This window comes from Pleurodeles waltl, chromosome 9, assembly GCF_031143425.1.
Source record: "Pleurodeles waltl isolate 20211129_DDA chromosome 9, aPleWal1.hap1.20221129, whole genome shotgun sequence".
In the NCBI taxonomy this organism is placed as follows: Eukaryota; Metazoa; Chordata; class Amphibia; order Caudata; family Salamandridae; genus Pleurodeles; species Pleurodeles waltl.
In genome coordinates, this window is record NC_090448.1 from 59,966,692 (window position 1) to 59,988,255 (window position 21,564).

Below are 21,564 nucleotides of genomic sequence, written 5' to 3' on the forward strand. Positions count from 1 at the left end.
CTGATATTGAGGTAAGAAAACTCTAGCACATTACAAACTGCCACATGACTACAAAACATCTTAGAGAAAGTGTCAGTGGATTGGAAAGATGGCTGTTAAATTGATGTGCCTTCTGTTTGACGTAGGTGGCCCTAAGAACCATGTCTTATCTGTCCAAACGCAGGTGTGACCATTAATGGTTATTGTGACGAAATCCCAAAACTAAAAGACAAGGTGGATTATGGTAAAGGAAGGGGGGAAAAAAAACACACACTCCAACAAAAAGGTCACATGGCGGGAAACCTGATAGGAGACATTGAAGCAGATCCATCTATTTTCTTTCGTGATCTGATAAGTGCATATTTCCCAAAGACTAAATAAGTGATATTAAGTTTTTTTTAAATGAAATACAATAACCTAGACACACCTGTTGGAACTGGTCTTCACATTTATGGGTAATACAGACAATACTTTACAACTGTATCAGGAAAGGAAAAAAAACATGACTTTGGTAATCAGTTATGCCCCAGGGCTTTCCGAAGGATAAGCTCATCTTCCACCTGGTAAGGAAGGGTCACCCTAAGCCCGCTGTTCTCTTCCATGGTTCGGCGAATAGTCTCATGTGCGTTCCTGTTGCCAGACCAGCAGCGCCTTGCCACCTATGACAAAGCAAGAACAACTTAAATACATGATGAGCTGACATACCACACCACTATTGTAAGAACAAGCAACCTTACTTCAGAGTTCTTAATACAAGAAGAACCCCTATCCATACCTGTGTGCCCCGTGGGGTGCACTAGCAAACTATGTACATTCTTCAGGCAAAGAGCATTTGAGTCTGAATTCTATCTGAAGAAGTTTTTGTAACTTGTCTCTGCCCAAGACCGGCATCCCACCCTACATTCAGATGTCTTCCAACATGAGGCATGTATGACTAGTGCCCTTTTTAGGTTCTTACACTGTAATATTAGCTGCAAATTGAAAAGTAAATCGATAATAAACCTGGTTTATTATCGTTTTATTTTTCAAGGGATGGGGCCATGGGCTCCACAGGCAGGAGGAGTGGTGTGCCCTTCCGTCAGTGCGCATGTGTGTTTGGCCTGCCATCTCAGGACAGCCAAACACACATGCTCACTGAGCTCTATCAAACCAGAGCTGTGATGCTGGGATGGAGACAGCAGGCCCAGGCTCCCAGTCTGTCTGGGAGCGCAAAGCCAGGGCACTCTGCCCAATCTTGAGGTTTGGCCGCAGGGCAGGCTGGGAGCCTGCGCCTTCAGTGGAGCCTGAAGAGCAGCGTTGCGACGATGAGGCACTTTTTTTTGTGTGTTCTTTCCCATGCCCTATCCCCCAAACGCCCCAGTCACCTTGCCCGACACCACGACTGGTCTAAACAAGTTATCACAGCATATCATGGAATAACGGGTTCTGCTTCGTACGTGCGTAGGTGAGAAGCAAGCAACATACACCACACTACGCCTAGAACATGTGGGCATTTGTTGAGATTAATATTTGAACATACATGTACACAGTCTAACACAGAGGAGTAACTGGCCTCATGTTTTTTAGTTATGTCCTTTTCTTGAAAGATTCTGTTGAGCGGTTTTCTTAAAATAAGGAGCTTTTTGGTTTCACTGTTGGTAGATTCGTCATTCGTTCTGTGCAAACCATGCCACTTTGAACGCCATCAGTTTGCTATCTTTCAGTGCCACCTAGTGGTCCCTAAAGAAACTGCAGCAGAAATTTGAAATATGTGCCCTCCAGCTTCCTGGACATTGAAGAGAACTTTAAACAAGCATTAGCTATGCCAGTGGGTCTCGCTTGCATGTACAGGGAAGCAACACCGACTAGCATTGCCAGTATCTGTGCATTATGCAGCCCCAAATATGAAATACCTGGATGTTTTAGGCAGGGACAATAAACGAATGGGACTTATTCGATTAATTTGTAAAATCAGTTAGTATTTTTGTACGTTTGTATACTGTAAAATTATATGTAATTATTATAACACTAATAAATTGGAACTGGCCAACTAAAGTGGCACTTCCTGCCTTGGTAACCCCGGCACATCCCTGAACCAGTAATGAGCACTCATCCTGTTTTCTTAGGACTGGAGTGGGAACACAGTGGAAGATTTGCAAAGACAAATGTGCTGCCCGAAGCAGATCTGAAAACAGATTCCCCCAGTGCTCTTGTCAACTAGGGACAAAAGACCCCCACAAGAAGCCACCCTAGATCTAGCAGAGAAGAATGCAGTGGCGCACTTGCCAGGGACCTGACTGAGTACTGTAGTTTATCAAAAAGCTCATGGCAGAACTATTAATCCAGAGAAATGTGAAATCTATGAGCTGCTCTGGCTCCCTGTGTCCTTCAGAGTGGTCATGCTCTACAAGAACGCTTCTGCCATGCAACATGCAAGTAACAGGAGGTCTCTTAGTTGAACAATGAGTGATGATGATAGAGCTTGTTTATAAGACATCATCATGTGCTGCATGGTCTTTAGATGCTGACCAGTGTCATTACAGATCTCAGCGGAAGGACAAAGGACCCTGGTGGGATGAAATCCCAAGTTATCGTGGCAGAGTACTTATTTGCTGCCCAAGCAGTTGGGGGTTAGCCTCAGTTAACAAGGAGTTTCCTGCTAAGCATATTCTACCACCAACTTTAAGGTGGGGGATTATCACTGTGGGCAGCTGTTGACAGGTACAGCAGCTTCTCTACACTCAGGTACCCAAGCATCATTCTCTGCAGGGGGAAAGATTCTATTTCTTCGACTGACTTTCCCTAAGTGTAGGTATTTTTGACTATACAAATGCTCTTCCCACATTGTAACATGTGAGGTCTGGTGGGATGTAATCATGCTAAGCTGTGGTGGTCCACGTGTGATCAGAAGAAGCAGGGCAGGTACATTCTGAACATGGGAGCACTACAGTCAGCTGGCGAGTTATCAGTTCTATGTCAACTAAACTATTCCGAACCCCAACACTTCCAAATTATATCTCTTCAGAAAAGCAGAAGTTCAAGTAATCTGTGTTCTCTGCAACAGGCATGTAATTTTGCAAACCCACATGGCAAGTACAGCTTGCACCAGGGGCGTAGCTGGCATGTCATTGGACCTAGTGCAGGGAAGAAAATGTGCCCTCTGCCTGAACTATGAACACAGCAATAGTCATGGTTCAGTAGTCCCTTCAGGCATCAGGGCCCCGATGCAACTGCACCTGCTGCACCAGTAAACACTAAGCACCTGATTGGCAACCAATGCCAACTTTTTAGCCATGCAATGGGGAATAACGAGCAAAAAGAGACTTTGCAGCTGTACTCTAGGGAGGTGTCTCCCTTACATAACTGTATATAACATGCACAATTTCATCCAGGTGGACCCAGTAAAACATTTTGCATAACAAAAACTAGAGCTGAGCACAATTTGCTTTAAACACGGTATAGTAAAAATCTGCTCAAACACTATTTTCACTCAGTTTCGCAGACACCACACGTAATTTTTCACCCCAAAATTGTGTCTGCGATTGGACTTTTCCTAGTGCCCGTGACACTCCAGTGCATCATGCCCGGATCTTGTTATAGTCCATGCACCATTCCCATGTATGGTTCTCAAGCCACTGAGAGCTCAAGATTGCCAAGAGAGCTCCGGGGCCAGAGCGGGACTCACCCCATTGGAAACATCCCAGCCAAGCATCATTCTTGCCCGTTCCTCCGACTCTTCCGAGCCGTCTAACACGAGGCCGAACCCTCCATTTATTACTTCACCCCTAAATGGAAACAAAAAAACAGAAAATGTTCAGTCGATCTTTAAAAACTACTCAAGAATGCCGTAGGGAATCCAAAGTAAATTTAGCACGTGGTATACACGAGGGATTATTTACTCCTCAGAGGTCTGTCGCGGATTTAGAAACAGATAGCTCCGCCCAGTATGGGCAGTGAATCGCACTGTTTCCCACACACCCCTGCCAACTGCGTGTTTGTGCTGGCTGCGGAGCGCCAAGTTCCTACCCCGAGGTGGTCGTGCCAGGGAGCGCCTCGTCCGTGCAGGATGGCACCATGCTCGCTTCGCCAAATGCCCGTTTCACTGAGCCCTACTGTGCAGAAAACCAAGCAGCGACGTTGCTGCAGGGAAGCCTTTCTATTGAAATTTAAGTGGATAAATGCCATAGAAAACAGATGCTAAACCTAAATCTATTTACTCCGGAAAATCAATTCCAACAGTGAAAGAAACTAGAATCTCACTTTAGCAGCAGAAAAAACAAAACACTGCAAGAGCTTTTTGGCACAGGACTCGCAGCACGCGTCCTTGAGCACGCATTCCTCACACCACGCCATTAATGAGCATCACAGTTAGGGTGACCACCCGTCTGTAAATTTCACTGTCCGTAATTTCGCCCTGCTGTCCGTTGTCCGTGATGAAAACTTTAACGGACGGCATTTGTCCGTAATTTTAGCCTTTCACCTAAAGGGCAACGGAGGCAGGGCGAAATTACGGGCAGATCAGTTTCCCCAGCTTGACTGGAAGGCAGGGAGTCTCCTGTGCTCTGAGGGAGGGGCAGACAGATAAGAATCAGACCTTCTTGCCAGGGGGTCTCCTTCCCTAAAGACATGCAAATGTGCCCAACTGGTAAATCTGCAAATACAAAGGGGCTTGAAAACCTGCATTGACTTTACTAAAACGAGTCACTTGGAGTTTTCTGATGGCAAAGACATTACATTTAGAGAGGTGTTGTAATGGTGTTCCAAGGTGAGCTGTGGAGTGTGTGGTTTTAATGGAGTGTTATACGTTTTTTTAGTATTAGGTATAAACTGTATATTATTCAAATCTGTATTTCAGAAGCACTTTTTTTTATTTAACCAAAATGTATTTGCTCATTTTGTAGCAGCCTTTATTATGATGTAATTGTATTTTTCACAGTTCTTTCAGGTACTTCGGTACCTCATAGTACTAACAAACATTGGCAAAGCAGTAGGTCTCATCTACGAAAGAGTTATTGGCTTTGTTGATGGGTTTTAGCCATTAGCCATGTTATACACCAGAGTAGCTGCTGTTCAGCATGGCTTAAAGTTAGTGGCACAGTGGTGTGGAGTGGAGTAGAGTAGCATAGGAGCAGTGGCGTAAAGCCCAGTGGTGCAAGGTACAGTGCAGTTGTTTAGAGTGTGTTAGCGTAGAGTGCAGTAGTTTAGAGTGCAGTGGCATGGAGTGGCGTGGGACAGAGTAGAGTGGCATAGAGTGCAGTGGAGTAGAGTTGCATACATTAGAGTGGCAGAGAGAGCAGTAGCGTAGAGTGGTGCAGTGGCATAGATTGCAGAGTAGACTCACGTTGCAGGGAGTGCAATGGCGTAGTGTGGAGTGGTGCAGAGTAGAGCAAAGTGCTGTAGAGTGGAGTGATGCAGAGTAGAGTGGCATAGAGTGCAGTGGCATAGAATGCAGTAGTACATAGTACATCAGTGTATAGTACAGTGGTGGAGAGTGCAACGCTGCAGAGTAGAGTGTCAGTGTAGTGGTGTAGAGGGGTACAGAGAACAGTGGCATAGAGTACAGTGGTGCAGAGTAAAGGGCAGTGGCATACAGTGAAGTTGTTTAGAGTGCACTGGTGTAGAGTGCAGTTGCATATAGTGGCATTGGGCAGAGTAGATTGGCATAGAATGCAGCGGAATAGAGAATATTGGTGCAGAATGCAGTAGTACAGAGCAGAGTGGTGTAGAATATAGTGGCGGCCAGTGCAGTGTTGCAGAGTGTCAGCGTGCAGTGGTGTAGAGTGCATTGAACCAGAGTGCAGTGGTCAGAGTGGTATAGAGTACAGTGGCGTAGAATAGATTGTTTCAGAGTAGAGTGCAGTTGCATAGAGTGGAGAGCTGCAGGGAGAGTGCAGTGGAATAGAATGCAGTGGCACAGAGTGCAGTGGCATAAAGTAGATTATTTCACAGTAGACTGATGTGGCTTAGAGTGGAGAGGTGCAGGTTATAGTGGAGTTGCATAAAGTGGCATAGAGTGTGATGGCGTAAAGTAGTGTAGAGTGCCGTGGCATAGAGTGCAGGGGTGCAGAGTAGATTAGAGTGATGTACAGTGTATTGATGTAGAGTGCAGGGCATAGAGTTGAGTGTTACAGAGTAAAGTGCATTAGCATAGAGTGTATTAGCTTAGAGTGCAGTGGCGTACAGTGCAGTGTTGCAGAGTGGCAGAGAGTGGAGTTGTGCGGATTAGATTGGTGTTGCCTAGACTGGAGTGGTATGGCGTGCAGACGAGCAGAGCGCAGTGGTGTAAAGAGGCTTAAAGTGCAGTGGCATAGAGTAGAGTGGTACAGAGGAGAATAGAGAGGCATAGTGTGAAGTAGCATAGAGTGCAGTGGCATAATGTGGAGTGGTTCCGAATAGAGAAGAGTGCAGTGGGATGGAGTGGAGTAAAGGAGAGTGATACAGTAGGAAACAATGAGCAGTGCATTAAGCCTTCCTTAAAAGTCTTTACTGGTAAACCCCATCTCATGCAGGGAGGTGGGCAGAAAGCCAGTGAGCCACCCATTGGACCTGTGCAGCTGAATAATAGCATTCTAAGTCCAGAAGACCTAATCCACCCGCAGTCACAGTTAGCTTTAGGGTGGAAAGAGCTCCCGATGGCGCCGCAGTGACCAAATCAGATGTGTGGCCTATCTGAAGAAGGAATGAAGGACGAGCAGTGGAAGTTTTGCAAAATAATACTATCATTGGGGTAGCACACCATCTTCACTAGTGCCACGTGGCCTTTACAGAAAGCAAAAGAGAAGACCAAAAAGCAAACTGGGCTTGGAGGGACCGTTCGCTCTGCCGAGATTTTCATCCTGGAAATCAGTGTAAGAATGGTAGATATATTCATCACCAGGTATCAAAAGGTAACTGGTTCCCAGTTCAATCTGAGATCTAATTGTATATGAAGGCGAAAACAGTGCCATATGTTAAAGAAACACTAATTAAATTTTAAAATTTCTAAGTTTTGTTTGTGCAATTTACATCCCAAATATTTTGAAGATTCTATGTGTACTTGACACTTAGGGATAACCCAGATCTCTAGTTTGGCTTTTGTTCAATTTCAAAACCATATAAAGACATGGACAAAGGGGGAAATTGCCTTGCACAACCTTGCAAGGGGTCTGGCCCCTGCTCACCCTTCAAAAGCACTAACAGCGGACCATTGCACCAGAAGAGTTTGCCAAGGTGAATGGGTGTTGCTTGTTCAACCACTTGACGGTGCCCCTTCTGTTTCGCTCCTGTGTGCAGAGACAACTCCCCAGGTACCCAATACCTTCAAATAGTCTTGGTGGACCCATCTTGTCTGATTTTAGGAATTGTCCCACCTTGTTCTTCTCTTCTTTATTTATCCAGTTCTTAGCAACAACCCTTTGAATTATTTGCTGTGGATCTCCCATTTGATCTCAGTTTAATCCTCCGCTTTGATTATCTTTGATTGGTAGTCCGGGCTCCCATTTCTGAGATAAATGTAGAGTTCCATTCATACACTCTAGTGCAGTGAGACTACAGACAAATTATGGGTACATCACATCCTGACATTAGGTGTGAGACTGTCGCCCACACCATCTGCCCTGCCTCTTTAAAAAAAAAAAAAGATTGGAAGTCCATGGGTGGTTGGTGTAAGCCAGATGTTTTTGTTCAATTTGTTTAAACTAGCATAAGGTTAATTACCTTAATGTGTCCCAAACTGTTTGCCAGGGGTTTTAAAATGTTCAGAAACATAATCAAAATGTTGCTGTTACTTTCTCTTCAGGAAAGATCGGGTAGATTTGGGTAGGGGTGATGGCCTTGCCGCAGTACTGAAGGGCATTAATTTACTACTGAACAAGGACGTAATGTGACACCTAAATGTAGCATACCAGGAGGCAATCACAAAAGGTCCACATTGAATAAATAGTGCTATGTTAAAAAAGAGTAAATAAATGCACTGAAAACATAGTGAGGCATGGCCTCTCTTGCGCGTGTCTGTAAAACTGACATTTGTTCTTGAATTTTTGTCCTGAATTTTGACCCTTTGTCCTGAATTTTTGTCCTGAATTTTGACCCTTTGTCCTGAATTTTTAACAGTCCTGTCCAGAATTTGTCTCAATGCCAGGTGGTCACCCTAGTCGCGTATGGCTGCGGTGCAAGCTTTCTATGCTACATCCACAGTGCACACAAAACATAAAGTTTAACTGCAGTGCAAGCTTCCATTTCCGCATCTCGTATGACTCCAGTGCAGACTTTCTATGCTACATCAACAGTGCACAAAACATCAAGTTTAACTGCAGCGCAAGCTTCCAGTTCTATGTTGCGTATAGCTGCGGTGCAAGCTTTCTATGCTACACCAACAGTGCACAAAACATCAAGTTTAACTGCAGCACAAGCTTCCCTTTCCATGTCACGTATGGCTGCGGTGCAAGCTTTCTATGCTCCATCAACAGTGCACAAATCAAGTTTAACTGCAGTGCAAGCTTCCCTTTCGACATCTTCTATGACTGCAGTGCAGACTTTCTATGCTACATCAACAGTGCACAAAACATCAAGTTTAACTGCAGTGTAAGCTTCCAGTTCTATGTCGCGTATAGCTGCGGTGCAAGCTTTCTATGCTACACCAACAGTGCACAAAGCATCATGTTTAATTGCAGTGCAAGCTTCCCTTTCTATGTCGCGTATGGCTGCGGTGCAACCTTTCTATGCTACATCAACAGTGCACAAAACATCAAGTTTAACTGCAGTGCAAGCTTCCAGTTCTATGTCGCGTATAGCTGCGGTGCAAGCTTTCTATGCTACACCAATAGTGCACAAAAGATCAAGTTTAACTGCAGTGCAAGCTTCCCTTTCCATGTCACGTATGGCTGCGGTGCAAGCTTTCTATGCTACATCAACAGTGCACAAATCAAGTTTAGCTGCAGTGCAAGCTTCCCTTTCCGCATCTCGTATGACTCCAGTGCAGACTTTCTATGCTACATCAACAGTGCACAAAACATCAAGTTTAGCTGCAGTGCAAGCTTCCAGTTCTATGTCGCGTATAGCTGCGGTGCAAGCTTTCTATGCTACACCAATAGTGCACAAAAGATCAAGTTTAACTGCAGTGCAAGCTCCCTTTCTGTATCGGGTATGGCTGCACCCCAGGCTTCTTATGCTACATCTACAAGCATGTCTGCAATGCACGCAACATCAACTAGTTGAGTTTGACGCTGCGTTGTCGTTGGAGGGCAGAGTTTTCACAAAAGTAGGTGGGAACCTCTCAATTTCAAATGAGGTTTTAGATTACAGCCACAGCCTGACAGCTTCTGTTAGGCTCCATCTTTCATTAATTACCAGGCTTCACTCAAGTCACGGACCACAACATTGCATGCGTCATTGCATTCTGACAGCATCCACATTCTACAGCATGGCCACCCATCCCTTGCACACACACAGATAGCATGACATCATCTCCTTTACCTACACAGAAGACAACCAGACATGTCCCATCACTACACCCTGCAAGTACTGTTTATGTGCTACAAGCCCTGATAACCCTCAAACTGCCAATCCTGTGCTTGTCACGGTTTAACCCGAGATGGAGAACCTCTTTGCACTCTTCAAACCCCTCTGCATAGGCAGTGGCTGGTGACTGCAATTAAATGTTTTGGGGTGGACTAGCTGCATTGATCGGGGATGCTAAGTGGCCTGTGGCAGATGGGAGCCCCCTTGTGTTTATTTTATATGCCTGGAAGTGTTTGCAAACATTACTTTCACTGCTTTAGCAATGACTGTAGATATTGGAATGTGTGCACACAGCAAATAGTTCGCTATCACTGCCTATCACGAAGCTTACCCTTGGGTGATCGTGAATATTTGTATATATGTGAGGATGCCAGCTGCATGAAGGGTGGGTGCTGCCCACAGAAAACAAGACCCTCTCACCCATCACTTTTTATGCTCCTAATTCCATTGCCACCAGGACCTGCTTGTGGGGAATACAGAAAACCACCCACCAGTACTGGTCCCTATAGGTTGTGCATGGCCAGAATCATGGAGACAGTGAACACACACTACATTCTGGAAGGAGAGCAAAGGTTGCCATCACCAGAAACCCATCTGAAGATGGACGCTCAATTCAAACCCAGAGTATTTAAGGATGTTCTGAATCCAATTCGCTGTGAGCTGTGGGCAAATTGCCAGTGCTTTACGATATAAGCTTGAGCTCATCTACTCAACACTTTCTAGAATCCAGACCTGCATGGACCCAGCTGCTACCAGTGCTTGAATCTAAGCCCTGCCCATTTTGTGTTGGCTAGGAACAAACCCAAAGGCGCTGCTGTAAAAAAAAAAAAAGAAAAAAAATCCTAGACTGCCCTGCTACTCACTTTGCCTGCTTCGAAGCTACCAACCAGAGACAATGACAGTGCCTAGAAGCCTTCTGTGCCCCTCACCAGAACCTTAAACCAACCAACAAAAGTAAGGTGAGATTAGTGATGACTGTGCCTGGTTAGCAGACTCCCTCTCTGCACCAATTTATATATATATTTTTTGTTCTTTGACCCCGCTTTGGTGGTGAGGTCAAGCATTCTGTCCAGTTTAAAAAAAAGTTATATCACCTCAGTTTCTTCTCGGTCCTGCTGTGCTCACACACCACTGTTTTTGTCAGTTTGCAGTCTATTTACTCTCCCCCCCCCACCATAGTCTAATGCCCTCCCCATCCCCAATACCACGAGTGTGGAGCGCCTAGAAAGGAGCACCTAAGTACTCCAGGTTACAAGATTTCCCCAATTTTAAAGGCCCAAGTACTAGTAATTGTAAACTGGTTGACAGGTTTAGCTCATTGCTCGATTTACTCAGCGTCTTGAATTCCGTGAGATTCTCATTCCTTGTGCAAGGTTAGTGTAGTGCTAGTGATTTCACACTAGAGTGCTGTAACCGTCACCAGGATCTGACTGCAGGGACTGCAATGCCATAAGAAAGTACCAGGTTTTGGTGGGAGGTCTGCAGCCCCATTTGATAGTGTATTTGAGATCAGGTGATTTATGCGAATGGTACCAATTTGCAAACATTGTATGAACCATTCTGGGATCCGCACAGGCTACTCTCTACCACCCTCATGATTCTCATATTCAAGAATTCACCAGTGTTCACAATCAATCAGTGCTGGCTAACACTATATAGTGCTTTTATCGTGCAAAACACATTACACACACACTACTAAATACTACACATTAAATTACATATCTGTACAATCTGATAGAAATATCTATGTCAACACTCACAGGAGGTTACATCCCCAGCCAACCATGAACCCATCACAATCTCTCCCTCAACTATAGCAGATGCAAGATCATAATATAAAGGGTTGTCATTATCCATAAGGTAGGCCTTCTTGCTTGTTTAGGGCGTCACCACATTAGTAAAAGCAGAAAACAAACCTTGTTCTAATCCACCACTAACACTATTGAAATCAATGGAAACAGTACCAACATTCAAGAGCATTCATGGTGATTTAAACTTTACATTGTCAGTCAGCAACATAGTCCATGAAGAATTATAATGAAGTGTGTCCCACATATTCTTTTTCCTATTCTGCTGTACTGCTGCTGCAGCAGTAGGACCAGCCAACAAGGATCCCACACTACTAAGCTCATTTACCAAAGTACAGGCTCCAGTTGTGCTTGACATTGAGCAAAAACTTTGCTTGGGAAACCGATGCAGCCGCCCTGGGAGACAGAGTGGTTTCTTCACAAGTTCAAGGGGAGTTGATGCACCCTTAGCAGCCCATAAAACACCTTCTTAAATGTTGGTGGTGACCAAGCCCACTCTAAAGGCACCATAATAGGACCAATGCGCTAATTTTCAACCCTCACATGGGCTTACGAGGAACACCTAGGCCCAGGAGCATGCATATTTTACAAGCATTTTTCAAACGCATCCTCACACCACAGCTCTTGGCTTTTTAAAAAAAAAAAGTTTTTTAAATAAAGCCAGTCGCACGCTTCATTTATGTATTGAATGTAGTGGGTGCCCCTGCTTACCATGCACCTGGCTACTGCCATTTTGTTGGGGCAGCACAGAGAGCCCACTCTTCAGCTGCCCACTTGGCTCCCAGCCCAGCTGTCATTGCTGCTGGTGTCCGCTCAGGAGCCACCAGTTTGTCTCCCCAGCCCACGGTGCTGGTGTAATGTGTGTCACCCTTCCCCACTTTCTAGACATAGAAAGCTTTCTGTCGCTTTCTGTCCTGGGGAGATGGGATCCCTAGGGCAGATAGTGGCTCTTGGAGGGTGGGGGTGCACACATGCCTTTCGCCATTGAAATATAAAATGAGGTTGAGCTGGAGGCTTGGACCACCCCAGGGCAATTCAAAGAATTTGCTGCAAAGCTCCATGAGCTTCATGCTCCACCCAGTGCCCTTGTGGGACAGAACTTTTCAGGCCCATATCTCAGGCCCATTGGGACAATATACTTGGTTTTATTGTAGTTTTGCTTCTGGGGCATTTTCTTAAGACCTGGCCTCTACAGGGTACTTTTGTTGGGTAGCTTGGTTTTGCTGCTCTTTTGCCATAGCTGTTCTCTGCCTGGCATCCTGATGTGCTCTACTACTTGAGGGGCATCTTCCACAGCCAGCAAGCTGAACAACCCTCACTGGCACACTCCCCAGACTCTCGCCTTCCAGAATGGCACCTATGTGTCAGAGTCAAGAACTAGTCCACAGAATCCCCAGGTGAACCACTCAGAGTCCCCCAACAGGTCCATTCCCCCAACTTGCCCACAAAGGATATAAGGGACCAGAGCCCTTGGCCCTGGATAGACCCATCCTAGTTCTGGGTGCCAACTGGAGTCAAAGCCATTCAGTTAATTCTTTCAGAAATTCTGGGTCTTCTTCCTTCCAGCTGGGCATTATTCTGATGTCGCAGCCATAGGTCCAGTGTCTTCTCAAGCATCCCTCACTTTTGCAAATGTTTTTAAGTGCAGGTGAAAAGTTATAGCGGTTAGGTATCCTTGGCCAATTCCAGGGTGCAACATCATTATTCCAACCCTGCCCCAAACTTTTTGCACAGCATTTTGGGACAGTTAGAGATGGCAATTTGAAAAAAACGTCCCTGGAAGACCCAGTCTGGCCCCCAAATCAGACAGCTGCCTGATCCCTTTCCAAGAAAACATCAAAGGGACACCCCTTCTGTGTTCCCGAGGTCTGGCCTTCCTCCTTTGTTTGTGGGCTTGAGCTTGCCAGAACAGGTGCAGTATGAGAACTTAATTAACACATGCACACTTCTCCCCCAACCCTTTCCTTCCCAGGAACCAAGTCAACCACTGTTAATGGCTCTATTGTGTGGTGGGGCCTTTGATTCTCCTGCTGGCCAGCAGAGTATTTACTTTGGCCCAGTGGGTGGACAAAGGCCTGGAATTTGATTATGGCTAAGCCAAGGTACTACAATTCTTAGAGTGCCATAAGGAGTACAGTTGTCACAAAAGTGACAGTGAATCTGCACTCCGTGTACATGTTTACCCTAAAATTAATAGGGCCAAGTATGATGAAACGGAGGCAGATTTAGCCCATACAGCATAAAGCGGTGAGCAAACTGCTTCTTAGTAAGCACTACAGACCTGCACTATGAATGCTAACTCGCAATATAAGGTCTAAACCAGTTCAGCGCCAATACCCAATGGCTCCCTCTGCGACAGGCTACCTGTGTGCAAATACTGAGGTGAGCTGGGTAGGTAGTCTCACACACTCAGCCTGCATACATGACTTACGTGTTCATGTGTAACCAGCTCAGAGCCTCTTACCCTAGCTGTGCAGAAGCAGATCTTATCTTCAAAAGGCATTCACTGGTGGTTAGCAGTTAATCCTTTTCCAAAGAATTTACAGTGAGACAGACTTGGGTAATGAGCCTCACTCACAATAGAAGTCCAGAGTAGTATAAAGCTAAAATATCCAGGGGGACTAAATGGACATAATCTATTTGCTACAGTTGTGTACCAACACACAACCCTTCATCACCTTCTATGAGCTAAGCATTGGCTGCATGTTCATGTCTATCCAAGGAAGAAGAATGTTCAGAGCTAATTTTCCAATGCAGACTAGGTACGCAATGTTGTGGGGCACATTAGAACTCATCTTTGACAGTTCTTAGTTGTATTTGTGAACCAATTATAAAAATGTTAAACAAAATATACAAATGCTGTCAAATTTACAATGTCAACACATTTATAAGCACAACAGTAGTGCAGACTTCCTTCAAGCAACACTACACTCATAATGCATAATGGAGCCGCTGGGCTGTTGGCTAAGAATGTACTTCATACTTTGACTCACATTGTACATGAGTTCTCAATGGTCCACCAATCAATACAATTCTTATACTACAAAGAATAATTGCTCATTGGAAAGTGATTGACTCAAAGTTCATGTAAAAATGCCACTACAGTTGTTGCCCCAAGCATATGTCACTGTCAATGCCAATCTATGTCTGTACATTTCAATAAAACAAACTAAATCATATGTTCACTCACCCAGATTCTTTTTAGTGCTAAATAATTAGGATTATAGTTTTGTGAAGTAAAGTCTGCATAGAAAGAACACACAAGTTTATAGATGCAAGCAGAGGCCCCACTCTCTCCGATGTGTTGATTTTGTAGCTGGTGCTCAATGCAGGAATACACAAACCTAAAAAACTCCTTACTTCTCAGTGATGACAGATTTATTTTATATTTATGAGCTTCCCTCTGCGTTGCGGTAACCAAATGCAGGAAAATCAATTTTACACAAGGAACAAAGAAGTTTGAGGGCTAGGCTTGCTTTAGAACCTGGATACATGGGTTTACATCTGTACTTCACCTTGAACGACGTGACACTGTATTTACATCCTGGTGCCCCCAAGGCAGTGATGAAAAACAACATGATAGGGTCCCCTGCAGAATGTGATGAAGGGCCCCTCATCTCCCATAACACCAGACCTGCCAACTCACATGGTTCCACCATGTGTCACACAATATCAGCTCCCTTCACACGGTCTCCTGGTGAGAAGCAGATATAAGGTGGCGGGCAACTCTAACTGGAAACCATTTTCAGCTCTTCTTTTGATGCTTTAAGCAGCCAATGTCCATTAAGGGGTGTGAAAGCACCCCAGGACATCGGCAGCAGCTTTAGCAACCTTTGGTTTTTGGCTTTTTTTTTGGGGGGGGGGGGGGGGGGGGGGGAGGGGGAGGGGGAGTGGAGGAGGGGGGGAGGGGGGGAGGGTGATGGGGGCCAGGGACAGAGAGGCTTCTCATGTAGTTCTCAACCTAAAGCCTCGCCCCTCCAAACCACACCCCCTTCTCACACAGCTAATTTTATTTTCAAGTTGGCAGGTCTTTATCACAGATATTCACAGGCCTGGGGCTGCATAGGAGCCCCCTGAACAGTTGGAGGTCTCCTGCACCAGAGGGGCTGCATGCGATTTACACCCCCCCCCCCCCACCCCTCTGAGCTAAACAAGTGTGGCATAATCATATGTTACCATCCAGACAGCGTTATGCAAAAAACAGTATTATATGGTGCTAGAAATGTGGTTTCTGGTTGTCTAGAATATGCCAACAACTAACAACAAAAAAAGGGGGGGGGGCTATAAGGGAGATTCGGAGATCAGAGCTCCTGGTCCCGTGTGTAGGTCTCCCAATACTTGATAAATCAAAATGCTGTACACACGGTTCCAAACAAAAAAAAGCGGATTCTTTAGAACAAAGGTTTCCAAGAAGGAGCAATATGCTTGAAGCACAGGCCCTCACTCACCTTCCGGTGACTTGCTTCATCATAGGGCCATGCTCCTCGTCAGGCCGGCACTGCAATACCTGACGGGCCCCACGAGGGAGCACTTTGCCGGAGATCTTTTTGAAAGTGATGTGCAAACGGTCAAAAAATGAAAAAAGGATTGGTATAGGGATAGTTAAAAATGACTAGAGGTAAAATTTCACTATTTATTCTGATATTAGTACCCCTGCCATGATTAAAAACAATATAAATGGATACAGTAGGGTAATGTCTACACTCCCCAAACAAAAATATGTACAGTTTACTAAGTCTCGTGATGAGAAATAGTACAGAAGGAGAGAACACAGGATCCCTGTGTTACTCAAGCCAATGGGTCAACATGTTTCTCGCTTTTGTTAGTCAAAAATGATCTTACGCAATTCATCAGGACCTTCGTACATACCTAATCCTATACAAAAAGTTATTGTGAAAAGATTTTTGTCAGATCCCCTAGTAGGGAAGTCAGAAACCTAAAGAAAAAAAAAAAAAACATCGTCAAAAAATTAGGCAAACATCAGCAATAGTGTATGCGCATATTATCTTAAATAGCTGACCCATCTATTCGTGGTGTGTCCCAAAAAGTGCCAAAAGATACCGCGGTGCTCAATAAACCGAGTCAGTTAAATGTAGGTTCTTCAGTGCTTACCCTCCAAAATTTTAATGGTAGGGCCCATCAGGGACATGTCAGGCTTGGAACATCCAATTTGGTCTAAATACATACATAAAGAGAAAATATTTGAGATGACATCCAAACTATGAAGGTATGTGTTAAAAAAACTATAGCAGGCATGGTATATTTCATGTTACTGAACCCATAAAGACTCTGAAAAGAATAAAAAAGAGGTCCTAGCGTGTTGCTAGGGAGGCGATTATAAACAAAGGCCAGGTATTATGGACAGGATATCTAAAAAGGTTAAGGGGCCAAATCAGTGCAGCAGTTTTATACTATTATCAAAAAAGGGTTGTTACAGAAGCCGATACTTCATCTCGTGTGCAAAAGTGGAGTAGCGTTTTATTGCTTCTATTGGAGAGTGAAATACTTGCACAATCGTTAAAGACGAGAAACCATTTCAGAAAGGAGGACACAAAGAATGCGCGTCTAGGCTCCTAGCATGCAAGCAACACATTGTGCTGGCAGCCGGAGCCCTGTTAGATCGACGCGATATCGCCATGTCGGAGATAGAGAAGGTAGGCAAGAAAAAGGGGGGCGGGACGGGGCCGTCCGGGTATCGGGAGTTTAGATAAGCAGGATGAGCGTAGCGGCGGTGTACGCCAATCGTATAGCGTATCAACCCATCGCTTCAAAAAATAAATACATACCCACCTAATTGGGCTGGCCACGCGAGTGGTTATATAGTTAGCCGGTATCTAGTGCGAGCCGTGTCTCAGAAGAGACGGCTCGTCTTCCAAAATTACAGAGAGAATGAGAGCAAGTATTAACATTTCTGGGTTAAAAGTACCTAACTTAGCACTTACTTGTCGTGGTACTGAGCGTACTGGTCCACCTACAAGCGCTGTAAATCCCCGGAATTCTGAGGAAGTTCGAGTGAGGGGCCATTTTAATGAAATTAAAAAAAAAATATATATATATATATATATATATAGAATATGCACCTCAGCTGGGCAGAAACCACCACTCTAGTCAGAGGGAGTAAGTTACACCCCAAAGATAACCTGTGCTCACCTTGGTAGCTTGGCAGAGATCAGTCAGGCTTATCCCCAGAGACATTGTGTAAAGCGTTTGCGCAACACGCTCACAGCAGTGACACGATAAATACACCACAAAAGAGACTTCACACAAGGTTATATAAAAATATAGTATATTGTACATAATGTGGGCCAAAACAACATTACGCATAAATACTGTGTGCACAATGCAGATCCTGGGTCGGTACCCATGACCTTTGGTGTGCAAGAAATAATGTCATACATTTAGGTTAAAACAGTAAACATATAGTACCTTCTAACGACAGCACTGTGCATGCTGTACTGATCCTCAGATAGTACTCACTATTATGCCAGTGCAAGGATCAGAACCACATACATTATACATCAGGGCCAGGCATTATACAATTAATACAAGCAACGCTTAGCTGGCAAAACAATATGATTCATATCATCACTGTAACAACGTGAACAGCCCTTCAATGGCACACCATTCACCAAGCACAATTGTAGGGTGCCAGAAACCCAGCATCCCTCTTATAGACTATATGGTAAAAGCTCTTGGATCATGGTGAACAATTGGATTTAAGGATCTCTGTTCAGCGTGGAAGCGCCTTCACGCCTACTACAGAGATTATGGTAGTTGGCTTGGGCACTGACCACAGTGACAAATCCTGCCCTAAAGAGGAGGAAAAAATGTTTTACCTCCTGCAGAGGGCTCTAAGGTGATCTCTGTGAAGCCCCACATTCTAGTCAGGAAGGGGATATCCCTATGGTCAAGGTAACATCGGGCATTGGCTTTCTCCCGGTCTGCTTCGGGTGAGAGGAAAAGGTGTTTCTTCCTCAGCGCAGTCCCTGTACTGTGGATACCTCCATGTCCCACTCTACAAGGGAGGGGGCACCCAACCGTGCCGATCCAGGACATTTCTGGGCATGGGAGTCAGGGCGTGGGCAGAGGTCCAAGAACCGTCTGGCAATGAGCAATGCTCAGCACAAGCATGCAAGGGCTCCTTTGACCCCTCTCTCAGCCATGCAGAGTCCCTGCTCCATTGCAGCACTTCTTCTGGGGTTACAAACAGTGCTGCAGAGGTCTCATTAAAAGGGGAGTGCACAACACCTAAGTTGAGGAGAGCAGGCACCACCACAGACTCACCCACCACATGTTGTGGTTCAGCGCTATGGTGCCTGATGAAGAGAAGAGAATCCCAGCGACTCATCAGCACTTTGCGCAGTCACCCTTTCTTCCTCCAGAATGGAAACGCTTACCTTGCACGGACTATAAGGGAGTCAAATGAAGGGACAGCCTAAAAGCACTTTATCAAGTGTTAGTGACGAATCTCAGTGGTAGTCTGAAGCACTCCCCACGTGCTAGTCGGGAGGTGACGAGGGAGCAGGAAAACAGCACCTTCTCCACGTGTTGGAGTCCTGGAGAGACACTCAAAGGGGGCACAAACTGGGGCAGGCAGGCCAGCACGCAAGAGGTTCAAGTGGTGGTTCCTCCTAGCAGCCCCACAGAACCTTGTCAGTCCAGAATCAGGGGACAAGCTGGCAGCAGGGCGACATACAGAAAAGCAATCCAGACTAGTCCTTTGGGCCACCACAGACACCAGGCAGCAGGGCAACAAAAGAAGATCAGTCCAGATGAGTCCATTGTGCAGTCCAGCAGTCCCTCTGGCAGCGGTTTGGTCCCAGTTCCAAAAGTGCCCGGCCAATCATGGGGTCAGGCCCATGTACATATACTCAAAACTGCCTTTGTTCAGGGGGTAACTTCAAAAGAGCACTTTAAAGTGAAGCACAACACCCTTTCAACCCAGCCCTGCATCTAGACATCAGTAGGGGTAATCAGTCCATCGTGTGAGGGCAAGCCACAGCCTATTGACATGTAAGGTAAACAATCTTCCCTTTCCGCAGCCCAGGAAGACTTTCAGTATGCAGTTGCTTCTTCTGTCACACCCAGCACCCCAGAGCACTAGAGGTATAAGCACAGAAATGCCCACTTTCTAAAAGTGGCATTTCTAAAATAGTAATGTACAATCCACCTAAACCAGGAAGCAGGATTTCTCACTACCATACCAAACATGCCCACACTACTCCCTATAGATCAGAAATTACCACTTAGACATATATAAGGGAATTCCTAATGCAAGCCTATAATAGGAATAGCACTCACAGTAGTGAAAAACTAAACAGGCTGCTTGTCACTACTAGGACATGTCACACAACATGCATTGATGTGTGGCAGGCTTTTACCTTCACAACACCCTGCCCATTGGGCTACCTAGGGCCTATCTTAGGGGTGACCAATATGTAATAAAAAGGGAGTTCCAGGCCTAGCAGGTAAATTCAGATGCCAAGTCAGTGTGGCAGTAAACTGTGCACACAAGCCCTGCAGTGGCAGGCCTGTGACAGATTTGAAAGGCTACGTCTGTGGGTGGCACAATCTGTGCTGCAGGCCCACTAGCTGCATTTAATTTGCAGGCCCTGGGTATAAGGAATACCACTATACAAATGACTTATAGGTAAATTCAATGAACCAAATGTGTAATCCAATTATACCAGGTTTTAGGGGAGAGAGCACATGTACTTTAGCACCGATTAGCAGTGGTAAAGTGCCCAGAGTCCTAAAGCCAACAAAAAGAGGGTCAGAAAAATAGGAGGAGAGAGAGCCAAAACATTTGATGATAACCCTGCAGAAAGGCCATTTCCATCACAACCCCGCTCCAGCCTAAAGCCATGGCAAAATAATCAATACCTTGATGGGCTTCCCTGCTTGCAGCAACAGAACGTGGGCAATGGCCCGCAACTGCAAGGGCAAGACTTGCCAGTTCTATGCCACTCTGTACCCAGCTGGATCCCTCTGGCTATACTCTCAGAACCCACTAAGCTAGGCCATGGGGAACCCTTCTCCCCACCTGTGGACCCCATCTGTGAAGCACTTAACTTTAAGCTGCTCACAGATGCATCCTGTAGGCAGACAGTACCACCATGGCCAACAAAGTGATGTGGCCCTTGCCTCCCCTTAGGTCTGAATTCTGTTCCCAAACCCAAGGACAACTCAGTCCATAAGGACTGCAACACCCAGAGGGCACGGATAGCCCTCAGTGTCAAAAGCCTGGCCCTAGGCCATTTGAGGTCTTAGTCCTCTGTGGTTTTTCCCAGTGGGGGAAAGCCCAAGGTGCATCCCATCCTTTCTCCACTCCACCTCCCACCAGTTCAGGGGTGTCCTGAGACTGGTCCCCTAGCCTAGGATCTGTAGCCACAGGCGGGACTGGAGTCTTTTGATATGGAAAATCTCATGGGGGATCTCAGTGTGATTTATAAATTATTTAAAAACTATTTAACATTTATTATAGTGTATTAAGATTGAATGTGCACTTTAAAGATGGCCACCACAAAGACGTGTTCGTCTGTGGGTGTATTAGGATTTGTCTGTTTTTTATTTTTATGACCAACTTGGGCTGTATATATGTGAAGCACTTTATTTATGTGGTGTCCATGAGTAAGGCTGTTGCCGAAACGCGTTGGATTTTGTGCTGAAATAAATTGAATTTTCATATTGGAGGTGTCCTGGTTCTCCTGATATTTGAAGGAGTGTCTAAGGTTATATTAGGGTCTCTCGGAACCCATCCAGGACCGCTGTGTGGAGCTCCTGCATTCCGGGACTTGGTTACGAATTATTTTTTGCAAATGCAGGAGCCCTTGTATTGGAACTGCAACAGGAGACTTGATTTCACACGTGAGGTTGTGTAAACTACGGAGAGAGTGCCAATTTGAATTATATATGCTTTAGAAGAGACGTCGGTGAAGAGGCCACGCAGGACGGTGTGAGACGATTGTATCGGTGTGTTGTCGGAGAAACTTTACAAGTGAGGTTTTGCCTTTTGCTTTCGGAGCCGGAGGGTGTGGCATGGTTGCGCGGCACATTGTACTGTGCTCTGTGGGGTGGAAGTGCTCGTTAGCACGTCTACACCCCGAAGTAATTTTGAAGCAAACAGATTAAGGAGCGGAAACCCATGGTCGACGGCATTAAACCGTTTACGAGCATCGGAAGGGCGCACGCTATGCTTTTGGTGCATATCGCGGGCCGTTAATGGACAAGTGTTTGTGCTTCTTCCCCGGTACATTTGGAATTTAACTCACCATTTGCGGAAGAAGTAATCGGCACTTTG

At 45.4% G+C, this 21,564-nt stretch overlaps 1 protein-coding gene across 1 annotated transcript in view; it reads right to left on the reverse strand.

Moving 5' to 3' along the window:
• Positions 1–409: 409 nt before the first annotated feature.
• The window catches only part of UROC1 (urocanate hydratase 1), a 168,941-nt gene continuing 147,786 nt past the window's right edge, over positions 410–21,564 (reverse strand). The window contains exons 19-20 of the mRNA XM_069206285.1: positions 3,644–3,743; positions 410–638 (exon numbers count right to left, since the gene is read on the reverse strand). Of these exons, the coding sequence (XP_069062386.1) occupies positions 495–638; positions 3,644–3,743 (244 nt within the window). The 3' untranslated portion in view covers positions 410–494. The remainder of the gene's footprint in view (positions 639–3,643; positions 3,744–21,564) is intronic.